General features: G+C 35.8%; 2 protein-coding genes across 3 annotated transcripts in view; both read right to left on the minus strand.

Annotated features, from left to right (window-relative positions):
* Positions 1-237: 237 nt before the first annotated feature.
* The window catches only part of LOC134824393 (kinesin-II 95 kDa subunit-like), an 86,953-nt gene continuing 73,101 nt past the window's right edge, over positions 238-14,089 (minus strand). For both annotated transcript variants that reach the window (XM_063836293.1, XM_063836292.1), the window contains exons 2-19: positions 11,345-11,504; positions 9,990-10,117; positions 9,728-9,870; positions 8,534-8,618; positions 8,292-8,413; positions 7,353-7,521; positions 7,108-7,244; positions 6,393-6,670; positions 6,004-6,153; positions 5,704-5,822; positions 5,467-5,569; positions 5,125-5,208; positions 4,883-4,993; positions 4,710-4,784; positions 3,727-3,789; positions 3,430-3,536; positions 1,664-1,776; positions 238-1,277 (exon numbers count right to left, since the gene is read on the minus strand). In XM_063836293.1, coding sequence (XP_063692363.1) covers positions 1,120-1,277; positions 1,664-1,776; positions 3,430-3,536; positions 3,727-3,789; positions 4,710-4,784; positions 4,883-4,993; positions 5,125-5,208; positions 5,467-5,569; positions 5,704-5,822; positions 6,004-6,153; positions 6,393-6,670; positions 7,108-7,244; positions 7,353-7,521; positions 8,292-8,413; positions 8,534-8,618; positions 9,728-9,870; positions 9,990-10,117; positions 11,345-11,500 — 2,301 coding nt within the window. In that variant the 5' untranslated portion in view covers positions 11,501-11,504 and the 3' untranslated portion in view covers positions 238-1,119. The remainder of the gene's footprint in view (positions 1,278-1,663; positions 1,777-3,429; positions 3,537-3,726; positions 3,790-4,709; positions 4,785-4,882; positions 4,994-5,124; positions 5,209-5,466; positions 5,570-5,703; positions 5,823-6,003; positions 6,154-6,392; positions 6,671-7,107; positions 7,245-7,352; positions 7,522-8,291; positions 8,414-8,533; positions 8,619-9,727; positions 9,871-9,989; positions 10,118-11,344; positions 11,505-14,089) is intronic.
* The window catches only part of LOC134824397 (prefoldin subunit 2-like), a 42,579-nt gene continuing 40,171 nt past the window's right edge, over positions 11,682-14,089 (minus strand). The window contains exons 2-5 of the mRNA XM_063836300.1: positions 12,950-13,013; positions 12,702-12,805; positions 12,412-12,580; positions 11,682-12,265 (exon numbers count right to left, since the gene is read on the minus strand). Coding sequence (XP_063692370.1) covers positions 12,185-12,265; positions 12,412-12,580; positions 12,702-12,805; positions 12,950-13,012 — 417 coding nt within the window. The 5' untranslated portion in view covers position 13,013 and the 3' untranslated portion in view covers positions 11,682-12,184. The remainder of the gene's footprint in view (positions 12,266-12,411; positions 12,581-12,701; positions 12,806-12,949; positions 13,014-14,089) is intronic.

Below are 14,089 nucleotides of genomic sequence, written 5' to 3' on the forward strand. Positions count from 1 at the left end.
AATTACACGCTCAATACACACTAATTGCGTTGTTTCCGTACAGCGCATCTGCAATTTGCCAATAATAAATATTACCATCAAAGCCCTCTTTACCATTTTCCTATTGACTGGGTTCCCTCCATACAATCCAATGAACAACTATTCGATCCACAAGAATTTGTCGAAATGTCCCATTTAATTTTCTAACCGTATCTTTTGAAATTTTACAGTGTTTTCTAACAAAATAATAGACAAAAAGTTTCAGTAATACTAATAACTTGAAAACGCTGTACATATACAATATTTTACATTTTACAATTAAAATTGTGAGTAAAACCCGATTGAAACACGCTCATACAATTTCATTTTTACAGTCATAAATTACTACGTTCAATTTCTGAACTAGTCATTACCAATGTCCAAACCTCCGTAAGAATAATTCAATCAATGAAGAACTAGGGAAACATGGAGGGGAAGGGGGTGAGCGAAGTTAAACTTAAAATATATTATTTCTATATAATTGAGCGAAGTTAAAATCGACGGGTCCCCTCCAGAATTAATTTTCAGTTAAGTCTGTGTTGTCTTTAAATTCAAGTAAATTTAATTTCTCCTCGTACTTTCATACGAATAAGATTGACGAAGAAAATCTAGAACTATCTAACAGCTAAATTATGGCGGGAGGGGGGCTAAAGTCCAACATTAAGCAAGCCTGGTTCTTAACACGTTTTAGAATTATCAGGTTATCCTGAGATCACTGTATTGCACTGTCAATGCAAAACACCTATAGTCTATAATTTTAACAATCAGCATTCGAACAAAAACGTTTTACGTAAATAATCAGTTATCATCACAGAAAAATTATAAGGGAATATCTCAAAATCAATAGCGCCGCAGAAAACAAATCCACTACAAAATTTCGAGAATAACAGCTTAAGTTAACAATAAATTACTGCACATTTTCTGAATCACAGAATCTCTGATCTGCGGGTGAGGGATAAAATATTTACATAATATATTAACATTTCATAAATATACATGTTTATGGACATTGAACACCATACAATTATTATAAACACCTGTAAACCTTGTAAAGAGTTAAGTCTGTTATTCATGAAACTTCATGTTACGAAATTAACCGGACTAAAAGCCAGTACGTTTAGGGGTCACGCCTAGTAATCCTCGCGCTGAAGGGTACAATTCTTCTTCTCTCTTCCTCGATTTGGAGTAGATCTGATTATCGGAAGATTTGGACATCATGTTGTCAGTTCGAGAAGATTTCTTCTTCTTGCGCCTTTCTCCTGAAGTTGAGTTGTTGATATATTATTATTGTCTTAATAATTAATAAGAATAATGAGGTCTGATCGTCATCTTCTTACAGCGTTCGATGTCTGTGTGAAGGTAAAATGGTGATATCCTCTGGATCAGGCAGAGGTCGAGTGTTATCGGGATTATTTCTTTAGTAGTGGAACAGCAATCCCATTACCTTAGTATTGCTGTTCCACTACTAAAAAAATTAATAAGAATACTTATTTTGAGTATTATCTATTTTAAGGGGCTCAATATTTCTTTCTTTTTTAATTTAAAAAAAAAACTAATATCATGATTTGTATGCACACTATGGTATACTATACTATTTGTATGGTTTAAAGTTTATAATCTAAACAGTAAACATCCCACTCCTCACGTTTGTTGAGTTTAGCCGCGTCCACTACCAGTTCCTCTTCATCTTCCAGAGCAGCTTCCAGTGCTGCTTTAATGTGAGGTGCTACTGTGGGGCCTTCATAGTCACGTGTAGTCCTGAAATATACTATATACAGTCGGGAAATAGTTTACTGGTCAGTCGGGGAATAGTTTACTGTTCAGTCAGGAAATAGTTTAGTGCACTGGTCAGTCGGGGAGAGATGTTTCTAATAAAATAGATATTATGTTGTCTTCAAAACACACCTGTTCTCTGATCTACTGTTAACTATAACTACACTGTATGGACACCCACTAGTACGATCAATAAATCTCTTTGCAAAACGATTAACTCGACAGAAGCAACCGCTACTAACTTACTTAAAAAAATCAGCGCCTCTCTGCAAGAAAGAGTGCATATTTCATTCCTAAAATGGGCATTGGGAGTCCATCGTAAAGCATCAAATGTAGGTGTTTGGGGAGAAACAGGAAGAATTCCTCTGATTTATCAATCAATTCGCTTAACGTTAAATTACTTCAAAAGGCTAAATACAAAATCAAAGTCGAATTCGTTTGTCACTGCAGCCGTAAAAGAACAAAAATCACTAAACTTACCTTGGTATCGATACATAAAACCACTCCTTGAACTAGATGAAATTTACAAACTAGATCACGTAACTGCGCACCGAATTCTCAATACAAATGCAGCTAACAAAGCCGCGCCCAACCCTGTAAGTGATCACAAATTATTAAAAGACTCCCTCATAAATCAGTCAAATTCTAGTCAATCCACCAAACCACTATGCAGCAAAAAGTATAAAATTCCTAAAATCATCGAAGCTCTAACCAATCAATTCAAAAAATGTTGGCAATACCAAAAATCTACTTCTTCTAAACTCTCATTCTATCACTCAATCAAACACACCTTCAACCGAGAGCCCTACTTATACTTATGCAAAGGCTTTTCTCGTCGTTACAGCACCACAAAACTTAGAATCAGCGCCCATGATCTCCATATTGAAAGAGGCAGACACTCCAACACACCCCGTGAGCAAAGACTATGTGGTTGGTGCCAATCAAGTATGGGCGTTGAGACCATCGAAGACGAGTCGCATGTTCTTTACATATGTGACTTGTATTCAAAACAGAGGTCGAAATTAGTCAAAAATCTTTCTCAAATGCCAATCATTGAAATAAGCAATGAAATCACCGACTCCAGCAATATCAATGAAACAAATCTCAAAGATCATCTCATGGAAATTTTGTCTCCTTACTCAACTGTAATTCCTCAAAATCACCAGAGCCTCCATATTCACTGCCACCGCTCACTTGATATTCAACCAAACACCCCACAGTATATTCAATTTCAAGAAAGGCGCTCCTATGCTGTCAACTGTGTGTGCACTTATTTCCTTCGCTGCTCCGAAGAGCGAAATAGCTTCACCGAAGATATGCGTCAGCGTAATTCAAATGCACGAAACTTAAACAATTTTACTATCAATTTGGTGAGAACCTCGCGAATTAGTCATAATTAAGATTTAAGGATAACCCTGGCCTTGACTTCAAGCAAAGATGATTGTTTTCATTAATCTCTGTACAATTATGACGGTCCATGATAATGGATCTATAATTTAATTTTAATCCTGTGTAATCCTGTGTAATCCTGTGTAATCCTGTGTAATCCTGTGTAATCCTGTGTAATCCTGTCAGTGGATATACTATATACAGCTACTGTGGGTCAAGCCCGTGTAATTATTTAACAAATATAAGTACCGAGAGGGAAGATCGAGGTCCACCATTAAGATATTTTGGTGTTTGTATCTGAGGAATACCACAGGTTTCTCCGATGCATGTGCCGTCAACATTTGCACCTTCCCTACCTGCCGATCAAAATATTTTAACGTATTTGATATTGAAATAGAACATTTTATAAGTATTTAATGTTAAAATATTACATTCTAACGTATTTAATATTTTAATAGAATATTTTACAACTATTTGATGTTGAAATAGACATTTTATGAGTTATTTTGAGCCCGAAGTGAGGTAACTCCTATAAACTAATGTTACCTGGCAGGTGGCATGTCGTTGTGAAGGGATTGCTGATAGTGGCCTCTTTACCATCTCTTTCAACTGAGATACAGTACTAAAGTTAGTCAAGAACTTCCAATTAAAAAAAATACACATTGTTAAAATTTATACTACTTAATTTGTTTGGGTACATAAATAAATAAAGGTCCGAATGATAAAGTGAATTAGCGAATGACCAATTGGCACCAGGTCTAGACTCTAGATTCTCCTTGAATCTTGTTCGGGCACATTGAAGGGTTGCCACTTCAAGGTTGCCCCGTCAACGTGGCACAAAAGCCATAGTCTAACCTCTGAACATCTATTCCCAACGCTCAGTTATGAAAACTCCTTTTGAGTAAACGCAGCGAAGCCATGTTACTCTCCAAAAGTGAACAACATTACTGGTCTAAACTGAGTTACAACAAAGCAGCTCTAATAACGCGCACTGTAACTTTAATGCGTCACATTGTTCTGGTGAAATGGTGTCCACACACTTTTCTTCCGAAATTCCCAGTTTTCGATGACCTTAACGTAGATAAAAGTGATAAAAGCCTTTTTTTATTTTTTAAGACAACAAAATAAAGTGGGGCAGCAACAAATTAAGCGAGGGATGGCACCATTTAACCTGACCACTGAGTATCTCACAAATCGCTCGAGTTTGGCTGGATGCACAAGAGTGATGAGCAAGAGTCATTCGCACATCTCAGTGAAAATATCACCTCTGATGATATTTTCCTCCTCGACTCCAGGGTTTCATGTAGCCGTAAATGAAGACCGTGCGCGCACCGCCGCGCAAGAACAAGCTGCTAAATTTTGCACTTTAAATCACAGATTGTTTTTGCGCGCTACAAAGACGCTATATTCATACGTGACCAGCACAAAAATAGCGTTTAAAGCAATTGCGAGTTGACTCTTAATATAACTGTTAACTTAACGAAACTTTTGTTTAAAAGCAAAAAATTATTCATTTCAGAGAGACTCACTTCTTCGCTCTCATAGCGACAAATCTTCCAATTGTTAGTGAGATCATCCCATTGAGTCCGCTTGTAGAACATTTCCTGAAGATAAACGTTAATTTATGAAAATGTTTTCGAATTTGACGATATAAACATTGGTCTGGCTATTTAAATTGTAATTAACTAATGAGGAAATTAACCTGGTCACAAGGGGGGATGAAGTTGTTGATAATGAGTTGCTTAGTAACCAAATGTCGCTGCAAATCATGCATCGTCTGAGTTAGGTCTTCTATTTCTTGCCGATGTGCCTCCTGCGAATTGAGAGTACTGAAATTTACTCACCATATCAAATTTATTTTGCTCTGTTAACTGAAGGGGATTAAAATAATTGGACTACAATTTAAGTAGAGTAAAAGTTAGACCCCCCTCCTCTCACACCTACTTGTAAATCTTTGATTTCCTGCTCCGCGTTCTGGAGTTTGTGGAATAGCTTCGTCAGTTTCTTCGTCTTAGACGACACCTCAGACTGAAAGACGGTGTTTTTTAGCATATTTAACTTATTAATCAATTGTACAATTAGGTTTAGGGTCAAATGTCAAGGTTAGGCTTAGGGTTAGGATTAGGGTTAGGGTTAGGGTTAGGGTTAGGGTTAGGGTTAGGGTTAGGGTTAGGGTTAGGGACTTACTACATACTTAGCAAATGCAATTAACAATATCCTTATGGATCATAAAAATTGAGGTTGGAACTGTTATCGAAGAGAAAGTGAATGACTCTATCCAAAAACCTGTAAATTATTGAATGTTTCCTTTGCTTCTTGTGCTTTTTCTTCCTTTGCTTTTAATGCATTTCTCATCTCATCTGCTCTCTGCTTCTCTTCCGCAATTTTCCTTTAACAAGTTAAATCTTAAGTCTGCACGATAGTTCTATTAATTTGATAGAAATCCCATTTGGAAAATTAAAATACTGAACTTCTGAATTGTTGTTGTCTGAATCTGTAAAACACTTCTCTAAAAGTACAAACCTTTGTTTTTCTTGCAGCTCTTTTTCCATGATAGCAGTTTTCTGGATAACATCACCACCATTTATAAGTTTACTTTCCATTGACTGCAGCTTCAGTTTTAGTGCATCCCTTGCTTCCGCCTGGGTTAGGTTATGTTATCTCCCTAATGGGATCATATACAACTTTTAAACAGTCTAAGCTAATAAAGTGAACTTTTGCTACCAATCAGCTAATTATATTTCATATTTGATAATACACTCTCACTGCAGTTCCCAATCAGCTAACTAATTAACCAGCTAATTAATCAGCTAATTAATTAACCTCCTCATTAAGTTGTCTAGCTCTGTAATCTAGCTCTCCCATTAAGTGTTGTTTTTCCTCCGCTATCAGTGAATGGTTCTCACTTATCTTCTTCTTCTCTTCTTCTAAGTGCTTCTGTTGTTCCTTTATATACTCTTCACGTCCCACTGTCTGAAATTAGTATACCATAAACGATTAATAGACGTGTTTAATAGTAAGGTGCAGGAAAAACTGGAATAATTATTTTTATTAAGTAAATCACGAACTGGTCCTGATTATGAATTGTCTGAACTGTACTATTTTCAAAACAGGCTAGTCCAACTTGTGTGAGGTATTTTATTACATTTATCACATATGACCCTGATATGGATCTAATACATGACTAATTACTAATGCCTAATTACACTAACCTCCTCCTCGCTAAACTCCTCCTCCTCCCCAGTATCTGACACCCTCCTCACCCTTCTCTTCACTGTACCACCACCCTGTGTCTTACTCTCCAGTATCTTTCTTAGTCGCTGTATCTCGCTCTGGAACTGGCGCAGCAGCGCGTCTTTAGGATCCTCGTTAATCTTGGGTTTGTTCTTGATGTTCTTGGCGCGGTTAGCGTATCGTAGTGTCGTGATGGTTTCGTCATAGTTGTAATCAGCAGGGCCTATATTTGCTACCATTACTGTCCTGCTGTTGCCTGGGATCGAGTTTTATAAAAATTACTAAAATGTAAAACATCAAATTGCTGGGATAGACACAAAATAGTGGCGAAATTTTCAGAAGATAACATCAAAGATGACAATAACAATCGATCAAGGAAGTCCTGGTGTAACCTCACTAATTAACATAACCTCACTAATTAACCTCACCAATTAACCTCACCAATTAACCTCACCAATTAACCTCACTAATTAACCTCACTAATTAACCTCACCAATTAACCTCACTAATTAACCTCACTAATTAACCTCACTAATTAACCTCACTAATTAACCTCACTAATTAACATAACCTCACTAATTAACCTCGCCAATTAACCTCACTAATTAACCTCACCAATTAACCTCACCAATTAACCTCACTAATTAACCTCACTAATTAACCTCACTAATTAACCTCACTAATTAACCTCACCTCCGAGAGAGTCCTGGAGTAAGCGTGTAAGTTTACTGTCCCGGTACGGAATGTGATTAGTGTTATCCTCCACCAGCGCGTGTATTACATTACCCAGTGCTGACAGGGACAGGTTTATCTTAGTAGCTTCTCGGAACCTGAACAGAGGTTTACTTATCATATCACGTGATTAAATAATTCAAACTGATCATAACAGGAGTATTAACATAGATCAGATCTGGTTTAACAAACTCCCAGCAGCAAACCTCTCCCCAGAAGCGTTAGTTTTAGACTGCCGTTCAGAGCCCGCCAGATCCACCATGTTCAACTTGCCCACCCTAATGTGGTTCTCTGTTCCCATGGTTTCACAACACTCTATTGTTGTTATGAAGATGGCATGAGAGCGTGATGAGCGCTCGTTCATATCCGTGTACGCTGTAAGTGGGGAGTAGTGTCAAGGGGAGAAAGGGTCTAACAAGTTGTTCCTTTTAGACCAAGGTTGGACCATGTATGTTATTCATGAGACTAACTACTAAGCGAGCTTTAATAAACTTACTACTTACTACTACTTACCAGTAGTAACTATGGTAACTAGTAGTGTAACTATGGTAACTAGTGGTGTAACTATGGTAACTAGTAGTGTAACTATGGTAACTAGTAGTGTAACTATGGTAACTAGTAGTGTAACTATGGTAACTAGTAGTGTAACTATGGTAACTAGTAGTGTAACTATGGTAACTAGTAGTGTAACTATGGTAACTAGTGGTGTAACTATGGTAACTAGTAGTGTAACTATGGTAACTAGTAGTGTAACTATGGTAACTAGTAGTGTAACTATGGTAACTAGTAGTGTAACTATGGTTACTAGTAGTGTAACTATTGTTACTAGTAGTGTAACTATGGTAACTAGTAGTGTAACTATGGTAACTAGTAGTGTAACTATGGTAACTAGTAGTGTGACTATGGTAACTAGTAGTGTAACTATGGTAACTAGTAGTGTAACTATGGTGACTTGTAGTGTAACTATGGTAACTAGTAGTGTAACTATGGTAACTATTAGTGAAACTATGGTAACATGTAGTGTAACTATGGTAACTAGTAGTGTAACTATGGTAACTAGTAGTGTAGCTATGGTAACTAGTAGTGTAACTATGGTAACTAGTAGTGTAACTATGGTAACTAGTAGTGTATTTATGGTAAGTTACCAGTAGCACGATTAGTATTTCCAACATTCATCACGTGTTCTATTTCTTTAACACTCTTCACCACAAAGGAGGACAAGTCTTTAACTGTCACACCACTGTCCGCTGTCTCCTTCAACTCATACCTGTGGTTAATTAACTTCTAATTATTGGCTAATTAATTAAATACATAATTGGTGTTTTAAGACGCTAGATTTTTCTTAAAGTTCTAGTTGTCATACTTCCTTTGCCGGTGTGCTAGTTACCTTTTCTTGGTATCTTTAGACAGTAGATCACGTATCTCTTCCTGATATATCTCCAGATAAGACGCCCTCACTAGATACTGGATACCTGAACACAATCTTTATTACTTGTAACTATGGTAACTAGTAGTGTAACTAGTAGTGTAACTAGTAGTGTAACTATGGTAACTAGTAGTGTAACTATGGTAACACGTATCTCTTCCTGATATATCTCCAGATAAGACGCTCTCACCAGATACTGGATACCTGAACACAAACTATATTACTTTTCTGTTTAACGTTAAAAGGATCTTTATAATCTACAATTTGTTAATTGCTAGTTAATTGTTAAACCTCTACGTGAGTATTTTACAATTTTTTGGGTAGTAAAAAGCGATGATGAATTGTAAGGAATTAGATTTTAAAAGTAACAGCACGTATGTCGTATTATATACATCTTGTTTAAAAGTAACAGCACGTATGTCGTATTATATACATCTTCTTTAAAAGTAACAGCACGTATGTCGTATTATATACATCTTCTTTAAAAGTAACAGCACGTATGTCGTATTATATACATCTTGTTTAAAAGTAACAGCACGTATGTCGTATTATATACATCTTCTTTAAAAGTAACAGCACGTATGTCGTATTATATACATCTTGTTTAAAAGTAACAGCACGTATGTCGTATTATATACATCTTGTTTAAAAGTAACAGCACGTATGTCGTATTATATACATCTTGTTTAAAAGTAACAGCACGTATGTCGTATTATATACATCTTGTTTAAAAGTAACAGCACGCATGTCGTATTATATACATCTTGTTTAAAAGTAACAGCACGTATGTCGTATTATATACATCTTCTTTAAAAGTAACAGCACGTATGTCGTATTATATACATCTTGTTTAAAAGTAACAGCACGTATGTCGTATTATATCCTCTTATCTATACATTACATCTTGTGACAAGAACAAAATTTGCCGGATACAAATTCACTGCCATCTTATAACCAACAGTGCTATTTGTTTTTGTAAATGTGGCGCCATCAATTCAAGTTGAGTATCCTAAACAGTTTAACTTAAACTAATACCCGATAAATATATTTTATTTGGTGTTATGTGAGTAGTAAAAAGGGAGATTTGTATGGTTTTAGTACCTACTAACCGTGCACAGTTTAAAAAACGGATAATTCACACAAAATGACACTAACCTTTGGTTTGGTTGATGTGTTCAAATATTTGCTGGAAGGAGTTAGGAATAACACCTCTCTGTTCCGGATCTGAAGGGGTACCTTGCATTGTGTATGTTTTACCTGTTCCTGTCTGTCCGTACGCGAATATAGTACCATTGTACCTGAAGGGTAGATTGGTGTACAATTTACTGTTAATCCGCCATACAAATAAATAATTAACTAAATTAATAACAAAACAAATATAAATCTAGATAAATAAATAACTATAAACATTGCTCACCCCTCTAAAACACTAGCTACTAGCGGTTGAAACACAGTCTTGTAAAGGTCTATCTGTCTGCTGTTCTGATCAAACACATTGTCAAATGTAAACTGTTTATCATTTCCTGGTTTAGATAGCTTCTTTACCTGAGATAAGTGTTTAATAAATTGAAATATAATAATTTAATAATTTACATGTTTAGTACTGTCATTATAATCACACTTCATAGATAGCACTGTGTGGTGACTAGTTCTGATTCATTACACCATGTGATTGCAGATAACGGTACCACAAACTTACATTATAACTTAATATTGAAAAGAGGATATTTTTCAAAGTGTGTCTCATCTGTTTCAAAGTGACCCATGGATTGGCACCAATGTACCTCCAAGAGTTGGTTCAAATGAACAGAGATGATAAGGCTGTCAAAGAAACCAGAACAAAAACAGCATGCAACCTTCTTATGAAGATACCTAAGTTCTCTAAATTGAAGGCAACTAGCAGGCGGTTCAGCAACTATGCACCTAAATCATGGAATTCTCTCCCTCTTAATGTCCGTAACATCGACAATATTGTCTCTTTTAAGGGTAAGTTAAAGAACTATTTGTATGATCAGCTATAGCCTGGTTAAGCTATTTTTTGTGGCTTCTAGTCTTTTTTTGTGTTATTTTTTGTTTTCCGAGTATCCACTTCTTGTTTTTCTGGTTTTTTATCGGTGTGTCAATAAAATCAATTATGGAATATGTATACTTTAACCATTTTTTGCGACAGTTAATCTGAGATTATCTCTTTAACATTATTTAGTATTTTTTGATTTATGAGACCCGTGTTTTGTTTTTAACTTTCTGCTCCGAGGAGGAGAGAAAGTTATTTGAGGAGAGCCGCTCAGACATGGGCACCGTATTGTGTGAATTATTTAGTTATCTTTATACAATATCTTTGTCGCATAGTAGCGGGGTAGTAAATACAGTGTTTCGTTTCGTTTCGTATAGCAATGTTACCTAGTAACGTAATAAATAACCAATCTACTTACTAGAAGTAACCAAGTATGCATGTCTAGATTTTTCTATTATGTCTAGGGGAAAAGGTGCAGGAGACCAGCTACTCCACGATCTGATACAATACAATACTACCACTACACTACACTACACTACACTACACTACACTACACTACACTACACTACACTACACTACACTACACTACACTACACTACACTACACTACACTACACTACACTACACTACACTACACTACACTACACTACACTACACTACACTACACTACACTACACTACACTACACTACACTACACTACACTACACTACACTACACTACACTACACTACACTACAATACTAATTACCCCTGAACTCACCTCAATGCACCCTCTTGTAGTGTCTATATCCACACAAGTTTTCCTCCCATCATCCACCTCTTTACGACCCAGTGGTCTACATCTCACCACTACCTTGACACTTTCAGCTGCTTTTACACTCTCTGCTGCATTCTTCTTACTTGTGGAACTTGGCATTCAGCTACAGATGGGGTCGTTATATTGTTATATGATAACATAATAACATTAGAACTGTTCTGCTTGAATTAAATATATCATATAGTTTCTGCTTGCCGATCCTCAAGATGGCAAAGGTTACCAAAATTGTGTCAGAGATATAAAATCAGAGATCAAATTTTGTAAACAAGAAACACTGCAATTGGAAGTGAGTAAAAAAGAAAGCTAGCATTCAACGTTTTAAATTTACAAAACCCTGGAATAGAATTTACAAACCTCAAATACCATACCTGCAGATAAACGATACTCCTGTATAAATTTAAAATATTACCCATCAAGGGTACACGTTCGTGATGCAGTACAAAAATAATGGCTGTTGAAACTTTTAAAACACTAGCTATTTCAAATAAAAATATTACACACAAATAAATAGGAGACATGACAAGAAAAAGATAGTAAGTGTGTAAAATTACCACAGTGAAACTTCCAATTGAAGCGCTAAACCCTACTGGAATTATTCAGATAACAATAATTTAGCAACTGTTTACAACAAGGGAACACGTGACCTACAAAAGTAGAAGCACGTGACCCAGGAGCACGTGACCCAGGAGCACGTGACCCAGGAGCACGTGACCCAGGAGCACGTGACCCAGGAGCACGTGACTTAGAAGGAGCTCACTGTGATAATACACCATCTTCTCCATTTCAGTTAACCAGTACACCTGTACTAGTAGGAGCAGGAGAGTCAGATTTGTTCTTATCTTCCATTGAGTCCTCTCCTCGAACCTGAACAGTTTAATTAAAACAGGTGCTATGGTAATATATATAGTGACATATAGTAATATATAGTAATGGTAATATATATAGTAACACATAGTAATTACTGAGCACAGAATGTAGAGATTATTGCAATACTGTTACATGTTCCTCACCTTGATACCATGTTTCTCCTTGAAGTCAACTAATTCCTTTTGTTTTGACTCAAGAGTTTTGTCCATGGTAGTTATGAGAGTGTTTATCTTAGAAGCATTATTCTCAAGGTTTGGTTGCACTTGTCCTACTGTCCGTTCCATCAACACACCACCAACTAGCTGGTAACATCTGCACAACAAGTTAGCTCTAGTTTAGTTGCGGTAGCTCAATTAAGAGAGCAATCATCTGTAAAATCGCATCAGGTCTAAAATTGTACATGTGAAATAACTGAACTAATTTAATGACATACTTGCGTGTTGGTTCGTTTACATCCTTTAGAGCATCAATCACCAATTTGTGCTCCGATTCCTCCAACTTCAACTCACTCATCTTTTGTGCTACCATTCGTTGTTCCTGTAAAATTCAAAGAATCACACATTACGAAATCTTTATTAAATACATTTAATGTCTAGCAGTTCAACTGTTTGGATAAATATAATGCGTTAGTCTTAATCGCCATGACTCTTTAACAGTTAGTGTTAATTTATATAGGTTTACCTGGCGCAATTTGTTAAACTGCTGAAGAATGACCTCCTGGTTCTTTCTCTTCTGGTCTGCCATGTCTGTGAGTGTAAATATTTGTTTTAATCACTATGAGTAATTTCACAATACAATAGGTTTACAATGGATTATGCAGCATGCTGTGCAGCAGACTTTTTCATTATTTTAACAATAGTTCTGTAGGTACTTACAATTTACAGGACTAAAAATATCAAGCACTTGATTCACATTGGTACACAGTATGAAATATACTCAATAACAAATAAAATGGTGTAATCTGTTCCAAAAAAAAGTAAACTTACTCTATTATATAGTACAAAGCTGTAAAAACAAAGCAGTAGAAACATAAATATTTCAAATAATTTTTCTTGTGAGATTCAAATAGCCACCCTCTCACATTATTACTTACTGTAGTAAGTTAAATTGTACCACGAATTAAAAAGCCTAATAAATCAAAAAAATGATAAAAAACCAATACATCTATGCCCTAGAGTCAACTTTAGCACTGTCATTCAAAATCAAATAGTAAAATAAATTGAACTTAAAACATATAAATGTTGATTAAAAATCATAAATTTGGCATGTAGTTTGTGTAGCTATCAATAAAACCGTTCTGTAGACTCATTTTTCATCACACGCACACACAACACAAAGGATTAAAAACGGAAAATGTTGATCAGGGCCATGATACAGCAGATTTTTTAAATTTAGGTTGCACATAACTTGATACAGTGACATCCTCAGAAAATTGTACTCTTTTCAAATTGGGCCTTGATTCCTTATCAACAGAAGACTTCACACAACTTAAAGGTTTGGAAAGTTCACTACTTTGTGCAGAATTGACTCCCTCATCTGTTGATTCTGCAGAACTAATTCCTTTCTTGGTTAACGTTTTTACTTCTTTGACAACAGAGTTATTTCTGACAAACTTAATACGCTTAACATTTGTGCTAACCGGGGAATCTGCATTAGTTCTCTTGTTTTTTAAGTTGGAATTGAAGCATGGCCTTTGAGATTTTGGAACTACATGCTCACAATAAAGCATTTTCAATTCTCTGATATCTGACGTAGAAATAGATTTCACCCCAATCATCTCTAAAGCTTTTAGATAATCCCCAATATTCATCATTTAAAGGT

Source organism: Bolinopsis microptera, chromosome 12 (assembly GCF_026151205.1).
Source record: "Bolinopsis microptera isolate Bmic1 chromosome 12, MBARI_Bmic_1.0, whole genome shotgun sequence".
Lineage (NCBI taxonomy): Eukaryota > Metazoa > Ctenophora > Tentaculata > Lobata > Bolinopsidae > Bolinopsis > Bolinopsis microptera.